A 14,786-nucleotide genomic window follows, 5' to 3' on the forward strand; every position below is an offset into this window, starting at 1 on the left:
CAATGCATTTAGAAGAAATGCATTATTTTTATCTATTTTGGTGAAGTGAGTCACATAAATTATGTTAAATTTAATTACTAAGATCCTAGAAGGGGCAAAAACTATACTAAGTCGTGAAGTCAAAAAAAGATAAATCCTTCCAGTGCTCTATGTGTCCCTAAAACTAAACTGGTTCTGAATTAACGTTTATTGAAGAGCTGTGCTTAAATCTAGGGTTGCCAAGGAGCCTAATTTGCCTGTGATAGTCCCAGCATATAACTCTTGTCCCTGTGTAATTAGTATTAATAATAGAGCCCCTTTCACTCTCAAAAGCATCTCTTTTAAATGTTAAATCATATAGTCACCTTGGTTAAAACAAATGCCAAAGAAACATACTTTGCCCCTCCTCTTTACTTTATTATACCATATTTTGCTTTTAGGAAATCTTTGTATTTTGTATTTTAAAAATAAAATAAGCTATACTGTTCAAATATATCATTTTATGTAAATAGTTGATTTAGCCCTCCATCTTACACAGCCAAGAAAAGATGCCATCTTTACTGTCAATCCAAAGAAACTGGCGATGTTGCTTATATGAAACAGCTGGTGCATGATGGAACACGCTGTTCTTACAAAGATCCGTACAGCATATGTGTGCGAGGCGAGTGTGTGGTGAGTTAAAACTGCTTCTCCCAAAAGCTCCCTACAGTATTACGCAATTCTACTTCTATCGTTCAGCTGCATATTTTCAAAAATTTTTAGCTATTTCTTATCTGTGAAATCACATTATCATGAGAAGGTATGAATAGTTCAGTAGCTGAACTAAATCTGGGAAAAACTGCACTTAATAAAATAAACTTTGCTCACTGGCAGAATCAGGATTTGAATAGTTTTCCTAATTTCCAGCCAAAATGCTTTTCCTACATTACTCTGATGTCTGTAGGTTGTGAATACAACTTGGGAGCAATGCCTTTGCTTTGAGTATTTTACTAGTACCCATTTGCTATTAAAATACAAAGTCTTTTTTTTTTTAATTCAATGTTAGCTGTGTTTTATCTTTTGCTTAAGAGATAATAGAAATTTCTTTCTCCTTTTCTCACCTTCCAATTGATTCTAAGTTTAAACACTGAATTTCATATGTGAACAAAAGAAGTGAACATGCAAAAACTGCCCCATATAATCTTTTTTAATGCAGTTTATTTTTTTATTCATATTCACATACCATGTTAAATTAATATGAAATTACCCTTATTAACTTTAGAACACATTGCTCCTGTTTGATTCCTTTTCACTTGAGAACAAAAGTGTTCTATTAATGAATAATATTTCCCTGAAAGTAGAATTTGTGTTTTGTTCATCTTTCACCTCCCACAGAATCTAGTGCAATCAATGGATGTGTTGTTATTTTCTCTGCCCACTCGCACCCCAAATTTATCATGTGTCATTGTAGCAAGTGTCATTACATTATACTGATTTACATAAAGGACCTACCCCAGCTCAGGAAACCTTTAGTAGTTCCCTGCTAAGTTAATGTGAAAATGCAAACTCTTCCTGATACTCCGGGCCTTTCACAGCCTGTGTTTTGCAAATCTTTAACTCTTCTTCCCCTGTCATACCACACTGACTTTCCATTCATTTAAGTATTGTTCTCTGAACCCACTTTCCATGAATGTAGAACTTCCATGGCTCTGTTTGAATCGCTCTGTATTTATGAAATGCATTTCCACACTCCCTATTCCTTCAGGGCCCTAAGATAGTCTATACCACTTTGGTGAAGATGTGTCTTACATCCCTAACCAAGTTGTAAAGCTTGTCCTAATATACAGGTCACTATTTTATTATTCATCTTTATAAACATAAGAGCGACAAGGGAAAAGCACCATCTTACTTTTTGTCTACTTAGCATCACCTAGAACATCTGTGCTTGATAAATGTTTGATGATAATGACTATCCATGATGGTTATTAGTCTAGGGGAAGTTTATCATAGGGTACGATTTAACCTATAGTACAAGTCATTTGATTACACAGTAGTTCTTTAAAAGATTGAGGTATCATAAACCAGAGCTAGACCACAAGTTTGGTGCAAACTGCCAGACTTTGGGCTACTGATTAAAACAAATGAATCATCATTCCCTAGGAAGCTGACCTTGTCTTGGCACATTAAAATTAGCCACATTTAACATCTTCTCTCCCCAGAAAGTGGGCTGCGATAAAGAAATCGGTTCCAACAAGGTTGAGGATAAGTGTGGTGTGTGTGGAGGAGATAATTCCCATTGTCGGACTGTGAAGGGGACATTTACCAGAACTCCCAGGAAGCTTGGTAAGATGGAGTCTCTCTTGAATTTAGTATCCTCTCTGATTTGTACTCTTTGTAACTTCCTCTTTTAGGAATGCAGCATTTTCCCTATAAACATAACAAAAAGTTAGCTGCTGATTATTTTTATTTAGATTATCTTTTAAGGAACTATTAAAAACCTTTAAATTCATAGTCTATAGCATTCATGACAAAAAAAGTATCTACTAAACTTTGATATGGAACAAATAAAATCAATATCAATTATAGTAGCTACCTAAAATGTTTTGTGTATTTTGTGTTTTTAATAAAATGCATTAGACCCAATTAGTAGGACTGAGGCTTATTTTGAATTTTCTATTGCATATAAATTGTTGATCAGAAGTTTAAAAAATCAGAAAACTTTATGTACAACTTAAGATATTGCATTCATTTTGCTTCTTTTATTTTAAAAGTGAACATGTGTATCCTGTTTATAAATCTGTAAATCTAGGGTCCATATTTTACATAATTTTTAAAGTTTTTTTATTGAACAAAATTGAGGTACAACCTTAAAAACACCCAAGAAATAATTGCTTATGTGTGTGAACTTTTGTGCTTGCTAGACAGTCAATGACCTGGTCTTAGGTGTATGGTAATGATTCAACAGATGTACAAAAACACTAACATTATGCAAAAAATTAGTAGTTTCATAGTTATTCATTGGAAATTTCATAAAATATTTGGATACAAACATTTATAACTAAATAATTGTTTGAGTTTGTAACAAATGTTCTTCATCTATTCAATAAGCATTTATTGCACAAATGTTTCTGGGAATTCAGCATTTAAAGAAAAATTTGATGTGGTGCTTCCTTTGAGAAACTTCTCTCATATCATCCAAAGCACTGTCGGTGTACAGTAGTCCATTATAGAATGACTGAAAACAAAATAAAACAAACAAAAGTAGAGAGATTTGATTTACTTCGAGGGCAATGTCATGGTAGTAATTTTCCCTTTCAGAGGAACGGAAAGTGAAAAAATTTGGTCTTCAACCAAATGCAATAATTCTCTTAGTTCTTTTTATTATCATTATACCTCAGCTACGCAACTCAAGCCAATTCCACACATACCCGCCTTGCTCTTTGATATAGTTAGGGAAGCAGAGCTAGGTGATGCCATTCTAGTGTATTTTCCTTAGTCATTCCCTATGCTAGTTACTGAGTATTGCTATTCCTACATGATATTTACTATGTTTTGTACATTGAAAACTGTTGAAAGGCAATTATTAACATTTCTGGCTGATTATATTATTTTAATAAAGCAAACAGATTTAGAATTATATATATATATATATATACATATATATATATATATATATGTATATATATATAAATAAATAATGGTTTTGGTGGAGTAAACTGTACTTCTTTCCATCTTGTGAAATGATTTAGAGTGCTTTATTGCAGTTGTGTATTACTATTTTAGGTGTAAAATAATTCATTTTATTTCCAGAGTGAATTAATGTAAAGAAACAATTCTTGACATAATCATTTTTTTCTATATTATGTGTAATATGAGGTAGTGATACTTTTTTTCAGATACTTCAAAATTTATACTAAACCTGTGAATCAAGGTCAGAAGAACAGAAGAAAGCTTTCGTCAATCATACAGTTTCAAACTACTCGAAGATAATCTAACATCCATTTCTTTGCACTAATGCTGTTATCATAGTCATCCAATAGACTAATTAACCTTTTCCAACAGGGAAACATTTAAGCAAGAGGTGCCATAAAGAATTGAAGTTGCTGGAAAATGAAATCTGCAAGTATTCAACTTCAAATCACCTATATCATTTCTCATTCACGCTTAGTCTTACTTTCATTGACTATTAACAGTTTATTGGCATTTGCTAACTATTATAAATGCATTTTGACTTCAACATATAAAATTACAAAACATATTTTATATCTTACCTAATAATATATATAGCTTATTGTATAGTCAATGAAACAGCAAGACTGATAAACATGAAACCTCTACTAATTAAAGACATTCTATTTAAGGGAAGACAAGAGGCGCCTTCACTTTACCCAAAGGAGCTCGTAATATTTCTCTTGCTGAAACAAGGGAAGCTAAAAACGTACTGGGTAAGTTGTAGCAAACTGCAGAAAGATGGGCATCCATAAATGGCATTAAGCTGTTTTGCTGTCCTTAGCATCTTAAGCATGTTACTCCTAGCCATTGCACACTCAGGCAAACATGGTACCTTTCATGTACTGGACTTGACCCAGGCTCAGATGCTGAAAACCTTGACCCCAAATTGACTGTTCCATTTAGTTAAGCCACTAATGAATATTGTGAAAAAGTTGGGTAAATCTACACATAGGTAGATATTAATTGTCCATATACAAATGACAAACATGTTTTTGTTTCTGATTCCATCAGCAACTTTGTGTTTATAACTGAATTTCTATCAATACTGATCATATAGTTTATGAATTGGCTATTTCTTCATATAAGATGTCATCTTCCTATATTTGTACTTTTTGTGGGTTTTTTTTTTTTAACTTATTATGGAAAATTTCAAAGATATATGAAAAGAGAGTGAAAAGTATAAGGAATATTATGTGGTTATCACCTAACTTCATCAACTATCAACTCATAGCAGTCTTTTCATCTATTTTGATGGAAATGAGATATAACACTTGATTTGTCTATTTGCCCTGACTATTGTTGATTCATAGTTGGGATCTTAATTCTAAATGATCTTAAGATAATCTTTAGGACATTTGATAATACTAAGGTTTGTTGTATATGACATTGACTGTAATAGGGTTAGCATATGATTTTAAAACCCAAGGCAACCCATTAATTATATAGATTGTATTATTTTTGCATTGGAAGATTGAGGTTAGGGTACATGTAAAGGCAGTGTACAACATAGCTTGCAGATCTTTTCCAACCAAATCGTTCAGTAAAATCTACAACATATACAGAGAGTGCCAAAGAAATGTATACACTTTTTAAAACAGGAAAAATTGTATTAAAATTGTAATAATATATACCGATAAAAGATGAATACAAGTCACTTTTGACTTCTGCAACTACAAGAGGTTCTCAAAGTGGTTACCTTCAGCGTCCAGACACTTCTGATGATGGTGAACCTACTGCTTGAGCAACATTGACCAAAGTGTCCATTTTTATACATTTTTTTGGCATCCCCAATATTTTAAAACATTCTCATTATAAACTTGTTGAAAGCTTTATGATTAGTTACTGACCACAAGAAAAATGAAAGCTGCTCACTAATTTTTTTAAAATTTCTTCAGAATAAAGCAGGCTTCTAAATATAAAGATATTTCATTAATTAAAAGATTAGCTATCTATACTCACCATTTACACTCTTAAAATTATGTATAGACAAATAAAATATCTCAAGAAGTTTACCAACCCTGTAGTCCAAAACCTGGCCCCACTTCAAAAAGGTGGTTTAGAAAACTGAAATCACATAAAAGTACAGTATTTGCCTGAATTACTGTTGACATAATTCATAGGTCAACACAAGGTGAATGGCTGATAGGTTGGAAACAAGATTAACTCTTTTCTTCCTCTTTAATTAAAAAAAAATAGTTTTCTTCTAATCTCATGCGAGATGTCACACAAGCTACCAATGCTTTGAAGTTCATTTCTGTTCTAAAACTGCTTCTTTCGGTTTATGGATGCCCTCTTCTGCATGCAGGAGCAGTAAGAATGTAATGCCTGACTAACCACGGTTGTTGCTTTTTTCTCCTTTGCTTCCTCCAATATTTACCACACATGCAAAGGTTACCTTAAGATGTTTGATATACCCCCTGGTGCTAGACATGTGTTAATCCAAGAAGACGAGGCTTCTCCTCATATTCTTGGTAAGTGTGCCTGTCTTCTGGCTCTGCTTTAACATAGACTTAAACATGGAAATGTCAAGAAATCATATCTATCTAGCCATCTATCTATCTATCTATGTATCTACCTATAGATATATGTATAGATGTATATATAGATATGCAAGATTCAAATTATATATAAATGCATTATTGTGAGATTTTTGTTGGTCATTTCTCCCAACTATTCTTTGTTTAAAACAAGAAATATTGAAAAATGGAGCATTAATTCTTATTGAAATTATTATGGATTAGTTATTATTAAGTAAAGAAAAAATCATGTGGCAAATTTGTACTTGTTATGCGTTTTTGTTCTGCATAAGGGAATAAGAAAAATAAATGTTAAAATGCACTAAATTAAGGAATAATATCAGAAAAATTTGCCATATTTATGTTGACAAATTAGTTCTGATATTTCAGTTGATGCTATATTGTATGCCTCTCCTTACTTTTATTGCATTTTAAGTTCTTGACTGAAAAGCTACCACATATCAATTTTATTAGTCTAATGAAAATTTTCCTAATATCTGTTATGTGTCTAGTTATTGACACATGCAGATCCATTTGCATGGCTGTTTATAATTTCCAAAAGATCCTTTTTTTTCCTTTATGAGAGGATCATGTAGAAATGTCACTTTAAAGGGGTTCATATCCGAAGGGTATATACAGGTGTAAACATAACTATCACATATTCCTTGACCTATTAAAGCACTAAGAAGATTTCTGAAACTAAAACATCATCTGTCAAACCCATGAAAATTTGTAGAAAGTTGATTTCCTAAATGTGTGACTTTAAAAAATGAATTGTTTTATGGTATTATATAGAATTTTTTTAGTATTTAAATTATATTCACTACTAGATTCTATAACAGTCTAGCAGTCAGCCAGTTGTTTTGTTTTTTTTCTGGTAATTAAAATTACTTATTTTTCATCCTAGAATTCAGATTATTATGTTAGGAAACTAGACTAGTTTAAAAACTCAAGAAGAATAAATGTATTTAACTGAAATCCCTCATTTTCAGTAATGGTATTAATAAGAAATTTTATTTTATAACATATTTATATGCTGATAAACACCTCCAAACTTTAAAATCCCATTTGTTATTTTTTATCCATTAAAGAAAGCATTTTATTTTCTAATATATAGTAAATCTATAATACATTAAGACTTCTATCACCAGTAAACAGCTTTTTTCTAGCATGTAAGTAGGGAATGCGACCTTGGAATTTTACAATTTAAGATCTAATTATTGGTCTAATAATTAGTTCATCTATATTGGGTGCCTATAAATATTTAACATGAAAGAGATACACAGTAAAGAAGCCATTACATTATATGCTGAACTAGCATACATGATTTGTACTGATTGTTATAGAAGCATCCATTGTTTTCTAAATATTCCCAGGTTTCTGAGGACATGTATAGGATGAGTGAGTTAGAAACTGTTATCCTCTTTGACAATGTTTTCAAATGGGAACATTTCCTAATTTTTATCTTCTATGCAACCATCTTGCTATTGTTTTTGACTGGTTAGGAATGCTGCTTGAGGATTTTGAATGCCTAATAAAGGAAATGGGACTCATATCAGAATTAGCACTCATTTTGATTGGTTTGTTGCTAATAAACAGTCATCGATTTATAGAAAGGGATAGACTTACTATGGAACATCAAAGCTGTAATGTGATAAAATAAAATGTCTGCCGGTTACTCATTTTGCTTCCTTTAGCTATTAAGAACCAGGCTACAGGCCACTATATTTTGAATGGCAAAGGGGAAGAAGCCAAGTCGCGGACCTTCATAGATCTTGGTGTGGAATGGGATTATAACATTGAAGATGACATTGAAACTCTTCACACAGATGGACCTTTACACGATCCTGTTATTGTTTTGGTATGTGGCATTACAGGCTAATTATGTAGTTGGTTTAGTTTATAACTTTGTAATTTATCTGAAAAATACTTTGACCTTGAACACCATTTACTTTCTTGTTTTTTTTATAATTCCATTTATCTGCCCCTCTCCACTATTTGTGCAACTTTGTCACATATTTTATTATATATACATCATAAACCCAATAGCAGTACTATGATTTTTTGACTTTAGTAATCTTTTTTTGACTTTTGTATTTAGTTATTTGTTAAGACAAGAAAAAAAATTGAGTTTTATACTTATCCCCATATTTACCATTTCTGATGCTCTTTATTTTTTTCTATAAATCTGATTTTCCATCTAATATCATTTACCTTCAATATAAAGAACTTCCCTTAGCATTTCTTGTAGTGTGGGTATGTGTGCTAGCAATGAATTCTGTCAACTTTCAATTATCTGAAAATATCTTTTTTTCAGCCCGTTCTTAAAGCGTATGTTTACTAGATACAAACTTTTTGGTTACTAGTTTTTATGTTTATTTTTTTTTCTTTTAGCTCTTTAAAGATGTTTTTTACATTGTCGTAGGGAGTTCAAGGAATTTCAGGGCTGATCAAGGAAATACAGAGGGTACCAAAAAATATGTACACATTTTAAGAAAGGAAAAAACTATAGTAATTGTAATAATATATACCGACAACAAAAGATGAATACAAGTCACGTTTGACTTCTGCAGTTACAAGAGGTGCTCAAAATGGTTACCATCAGTGCCCAGACACTTCCGATTACCAGCGAACTACTGCTTGAGCATAGATAACATTTCTTAAAATGTGTATGCAGTTTTTTTTTGGCACCCCTGGTAGATGTGACCATGAGGTGGCAATAGCATGCACAAGCTTTGTTGGTGACCTCTTAGCAGGTTTGCATGTAGAACCACAATCCAGAAAGAGAAAAAGAAAAGGAAACTCCTGGAGAGAAGAGACTGGAGAGGGAGTTTGTGTGCTAGGTGATGTAACTCAGCCACACAGCGGGGAGTCTCTGGGTCATAGAGCTTTAAAGGACAGCAACAGCAGTGTGGGTTCCTTAGAACCACAGTCTTATTTACAGTTAGCAGATGTTGGGTGCAGTGTCACTGGGGCATCCAAAGCAAGCAGCCTCTACGTGGCTAATAACATGCTTGTTTGCGGTACATTTAAAACAACTGGATATATAAAATTTTGCTTTTGATGCTAGCAGGCTTTTGAGCTAAAGGGACTCAGCCTGCGGTGAAGAAATAAACAACCTCGGGGCCAGTATACAGAATCCATCTTTGATCATTTATATAATCTGTCTTCTAGAGCTATCATTTCTGTTGAGAAGTCAACCTCATTTATATTGTTGCTCTGTATTTAAAGAGTCCATTTTCTCTGACTGCTTTTAAAGATTTTTTTCATTATCATTTTGTTTTGTTTGTTTAGCAGTTTGACTGTGATATGCTTAGTTTATGATGTTCTTTGTATGTATCCAACTTGGAGCTCACCAAGCATCTTGGTACTGTAAGTTGAAGTTTTCCACCAAATTTGGGTTAAATTTCCATTATGTGTTCAAGTTTGTTTGTTTTTTCTCCCATCTCTCACTTCTCTACTCCTAGCACTCATTTACATGTATGTTAAACCAGTTGCAATTGTTCCATACGTCTCTTAGGCTTTGTTCATGCTTTTATAAACTTTTTTTCTCTCTTCTTCAGACTGGATAATTTTTTTGAGCTGTGTACAAATTCACTGACTGTATCTTATGTGGCCTCCAATATGTGGTTGAGTACATCCAGTAATTTTTTTCTGTCAAATGGTATACTTTTCTAGAATTGCCATTTTTGAAAATTATTTCTATTTCTCTGCTGAGATTTCCATATATTTTCACTCATTATGTCTAACTTTTCCTTTAAGTCCTGTGTCTTCATGTTTCCTTAAATCCTGCTTCTTTGGGCTGCTTTTTTTTTTTTTGAGTCACATTTTCCTGCTTCTTACAATCATTTTTATTGTGCACTGGACATTATAGATGGTAAGTTGTGTGGCATTTGGTTTATATTGCTTTCCTATAGGCTGTTGGGTTTTGTTCTGCCTGGCAGTTAAGTTATTGTCAATACCTTCTGATCCTGGAGGCCAGGTTTATTCTTCACTAGGGCTGATCTATTTCAGTTTGTCCTGTTCTTATGATATGGCTCTTTTGGTGCTTTAACTGAACACCTGAGGTATTAATGAGGCCTCTGGACTCTGGTTGGATGAAAACTCCTGTGTGTCTCAGCCCTGTCTGACCTTGAGTATCTCTGTCCTGTTCCCAGACTCGGAACAAACACTCATTGGTAGATGGCATGGTATCTTGGCTTGGGCATGCAAATACCAGCCTTCAGCCTAGGACCCATGCAGCCTTCTGGGCCACCCCTCTACATAGCCCCTCTTCTTTAGTATCCTGCTCTGTGAATTCCAAACTCTGGTCTCCATCTCCTCAGCTCAGTGAGACTGCTGTCTTGGCTGAGGCTTCTGCTCCCTGTGCCAGGGTCCAGAACGGCACAGAACCTGGCCTTGTCAGGAAGCCCGGATCTGGCATTTCTCCTCTCTCAGGAATCATTGTCCTTTGCTGCATTATTCTCTGCCAAAGAAAGTTCCCTCATATAATTCTATCCAGTTTTATTGCTTTTAATATCAGGAAGGCTCCTCTGTTATTCCCTCATGGATGAAAGCAGAAGACATCTACTTGATTTGAAAAATATTGTTGGAATCTGTATGCAAATATTTATTAGACTCTATAAAAAATATTGTACTAATCTAAAATCAAATTTTCCCACTCAATTCCAAGGCTTCTTTTTTCCTTTGAAAATTACTTCTTTTTGGTAAAGTGTCTGTTCAAATCTTTTGCCTATTGTTAAAGTAGGTTGTTTTTTTGGTAGTGTTGTTGAGTTTTAAGAGTTCTTTATATATGCTTGATGCTTGATGTAAGTCCTATGTGAAATATGTGATTTGCCAAATATTTTCTTCTGGTCTTTAGTTTCTTTTCCTTCTTTTAGTCTTTCACAGAGCAAAATATTTTCACTTTACTGAAGTCCAATTTGTCATTTTTTTCTTTTATGGATCAAGATTTGGGTGTTACATAAGATTTTTTTGGCTAACCTGGGGTCAAAGTATTTTCTTTTTTCTTTTTTCCTTTTTTTTTTTTTTTTGCAAAGGTTATAGTTTTACATTTTACATTTAGGTTTATGAACCATTTTTAGTTAATTTTTATATAAATTTTGTATGATATATTAGGCTCACATTTTTGCATACAGATGTATATATTATCTACTACTACATAACAAATTACCCCAAATTTAGTGGCTAAACAGTAAGCAACATTTATTATCTCATAGTTTCTGTGGGTCAGATATTTGGGGGCAGCTGAGCTGGCTAATTCTGGCTCAGGGTATCTCATGAGGTTTCTGTCAGCTCTGGCAATCTGCTTACCAGCTCAGTCACGTGGTTATTGGAAGGCCTCAGAAGATTACTCCCAAGCTTTTTCTTGTGCTGGCTCGTGGGCCTGGGATCTTCACTGTGTCAGCCTCTCCATAGGTTGCTTAAGTTTCCTCATCATATGGCAGCTGGTTTCCACTAGACCAAGTGATTCAAGTGACAAAGAAAGTGAAAGAGAGCAACCAAGACAGGAGTCTGTCTTTTTTAACCTAATCTTGAAAGTGGCATCCCATCACTTCTGCTGTTGTGTGTTTGCTAGAAGCACATCACCAAGTCCAGCCCACACTGAAGGAAAGAGGAATTAACCTCCACTTATGGAGGGGGAAGTATCCAAGGATTGTTGACACATTTTTTAAAGCCATCACAATTTCCAGTTGTTCTAGCATTATTTGTTGAGAAACACTGTCCTTTCTCCATTGAATTGCCTTTTCGTTAAACTATCTTTTCATCTATATCAAAAATTAATTGTCTAAATGTACGTGGGTTTACTTCTGGACTGTCTTCTGTTCCATAGGTTAGATAATATTATTGCAAAAATGCATATTGATCAAAATCTTGTTGAGTTTGAATGATTGGAGATCAGAAGCTCTATTTCACTCATATAATTATACTGAAAGGCCATTTACCAGTCCATTATGAGAACTGTAGAAAAGTATTTGTACCCTTTAGCCCCCTAAGGAAAAATCAGAAATCACCACAAAGGTGGAGACAGATTCTAATCAATACAAATATTTATTGTAAGTACATGGTTAAATAATACATAGTACTTTTAGGCTTAGACACTATACTGGCATTTAAAATTACGTTTTCAAAGAATATTTATGGACTTGGGAAATGTATGTAACACAGTAAGTGAAATAAGCAAGTCCAGAAATGTATGTGTGTCCGCGCATGTGCACATGCATAAACACACACACACACACACACACACACACACACACACAAAATATGAAAATACCTTGTGATTATACCCCAAAATAATAGACATGACTTCAGTTTTCTCTGGGTTAGTAGAATTATGGATGATTTTCCATTTTTCTTGTATTTTTCCACAATGTATGTATTTTCTGGAGGGACCTTTATTTATCATCATATGAAAACAGTTGTTTTGAAGAATAATTTTTAAAAGCGCTAAGGAGATATATAACAATGAAACTTTTAGTGAATCTTATTGTAAGGTTACTATTCTTTATAATACAAATTCTTACTCCTTACTGTATGTATTTTTATACTTTCAATGGTCAAAGTTTTATATATTTGCATTTTTTTTTTCTTAAACAGGACACATTTGTATTTTCAGTTGATAGAAACAAAAACAGTATATTTTTAGAAACTACTTGAAAGTCTTCCAGTTTCACTAGGAAAAGTATCCTGATTTTTTTAATTTTTCAAATTTAAAATTTTAAACTCTAAGGTGATTTACATATCTATTTCATGTGTATGTTAGATTATACCTCAGGAGAATGATACGCGCTCTAGCCTGACATATAAGTACATCATCCATGAAGACTCTGCACCTACAATCAACAACAACAATGTCATCCAGGAAGAATTAGACACTTTTGAATGGGCTTTGAAGAGCTGGTCTCAGTGTTCCCGACCCTGTGGTGGAGGTAACAGCTGAGCATATTTATTACATTACCATGTAATTCATATTAAGCTCATCTTCTTGCTTCTGTCTTAATGATTGTCTTAACTTATGCCACAATCTGAGAATACCAGACATAACAACTAAAGCATAAATACAAAGCATTTCTACTGAAATCTCAGAATCTACCAAGGATAGAAACCCATCCATAACAGGGGACCTTCTTAAAATCCGCTTGCCCGTCCCCCCTGGGTTCTTTCTGTCTTATATTCAGGCAGTGGTACTTTTAATCACTTTACTCTTCCCAGACTCCCAAATTCAGTGTCCTCTGGTGCTTGCCTTTCTTCTTTACTTTTACTTTCCATGCCTATGCATTTATTTTCTATCAGTGTTAATAAAAGAAACATGTACCAGATATTGTTTTAAATGCTTTATATATTAATGCATGAATACTCACAATCCTCTATGAGGTCATTACTATTTTCATCTCCATTGTATTGATGGGGAAACTGAAGCACAGGGAAGATAAGTGATTTGCTCAGACCATAAGCTACAAACCCAAGAGGTCTAGCTTCTGAGTACATGCTCTTACTACATTATGCTGCCTCTCTGCCCTCCAGAGAGCAAATCCATTAAGCTGTTCTCAAGTTTTTCCATTTCTTGGTCATCCATTCCTCTCATTTTGAACAACAAATGCTCCAGGACCGAGTTGGCCAAGACAGAATTCTCCCCAACAGGCAAGAGAAGGCGAGGGCTCTCACAATAGTGATACCAAATAATTGAAAACAGAAAATCATTCCTAGTAGAGAATGCCTGGGTGAACCATTTAGTTTATAATTATGAATTCGAGGATGTATTTTTTTTTTGTAGGAAACATAAAATGTTTCTAGTTAATTATGTAAAATGATACTTTATCCATTACAAGATGCTTATTAATTTGAATCCTTCCTTCTGCTGCAATCCTCAACATGGACTTGGTCACAAGATTTGTCAGATACACCTTTTTAATACCTACTACATCTATTACTTCCTCACCAGGCCTCCTTCACAATTTTGGAAGGGAAGACTATTGCAAAAGACTTTAGTCAACTAACTCTGGTTTTCTTCGCTTTATTTCCAGGGTAATCTTGAATGAATGGATAAGTGAATGAATGAATGACTAGAACTACATTATTTCCCTGATTCAAATCTTTAGTCTCCTAATGTGTTGCCCTGAAGACACAACATAATTTATATTGTAGTCTTGCCAAACGTGAATAACATGAATCTAATCATTAGGAGGCTATTGAATAAATTCAAATTATGGGACATTTTACAAAACAATTAGTCTGTACATCTCAAAAATATTAAAGATAAAAAGAGATTCAGAAATGATTCCTGATTAATTCCATGACAACTAAATATAATGCATGATCCTTGATTGGAAAAACATTGCTATGGAGACTATTATAGGGACAATTGACAAATTTTAATATGGTCTATATATTAGAAATAGTATTTCTCTGAATTAAATATCCTAATTTTAAGAATTATAGTGTGGTTATATAAGAGAATATGCTTGTTATGAAAGATACGCTGAAGTATTTAGAAGTGAAGGATCAAGATGTCAGCAACTTAAATGGTTCAGCAAAGTTTTACATAAATATTATATATTAATTATATATTATACCATT

The 14,786-nt window shown here is 33.4% G+C and overlaps 1 protein-coding gene across 1 annotated transcript in view; it reads left to right on the forward strand.

The window, feature by feature from the left end:
* The window catches only part of ADAMTS3 (ADAM metallopeptidase with thrombospondin type 1 motif 3), a 255,690-nt gene that overhangs the window by 228,169 nt on the left and 12,735 nt on the right, over positions 1-14,786 (forward strand). Inside the window, exons 14-18 of the mRNA XM_074324473.1 lie at positions 518-651; positions 2,178-2,301; positions 6,081-6,161; positions 7,904-8,067; positions 12,973-13,138. Coding sequence (XP_074180574.1) covers positions 518-651; positions 2,178-2,301; positions 6,081-6,161; positions 7,904-8,067; positions 12,973-13,138 — 669 coding nt within the window. The remainder of the gene's footprint in view (positions 1-517; positions 652-2,177; positions 2,302-6,080; positions 6,162-7,903; positions 8,068-12,972; positions 13,139-14,786) is intronic.

Source organism: Rhinolophus sinicus, linkage group LG02 (assembly GCF_036562045.2).
Source record: "Rhinolophus sinicus isolate RSC01 linkage group LG02, ASM3656204v1, whole genome shotgun sequence".
Classification (NCBI taxonomy): domain Eukaryota; kingdom Metazoa; phylum Chordata; class Mammalia; order Chiroptera; family Rhinolophidae; genus Rhinolophus; species Rhinolophus sinicus.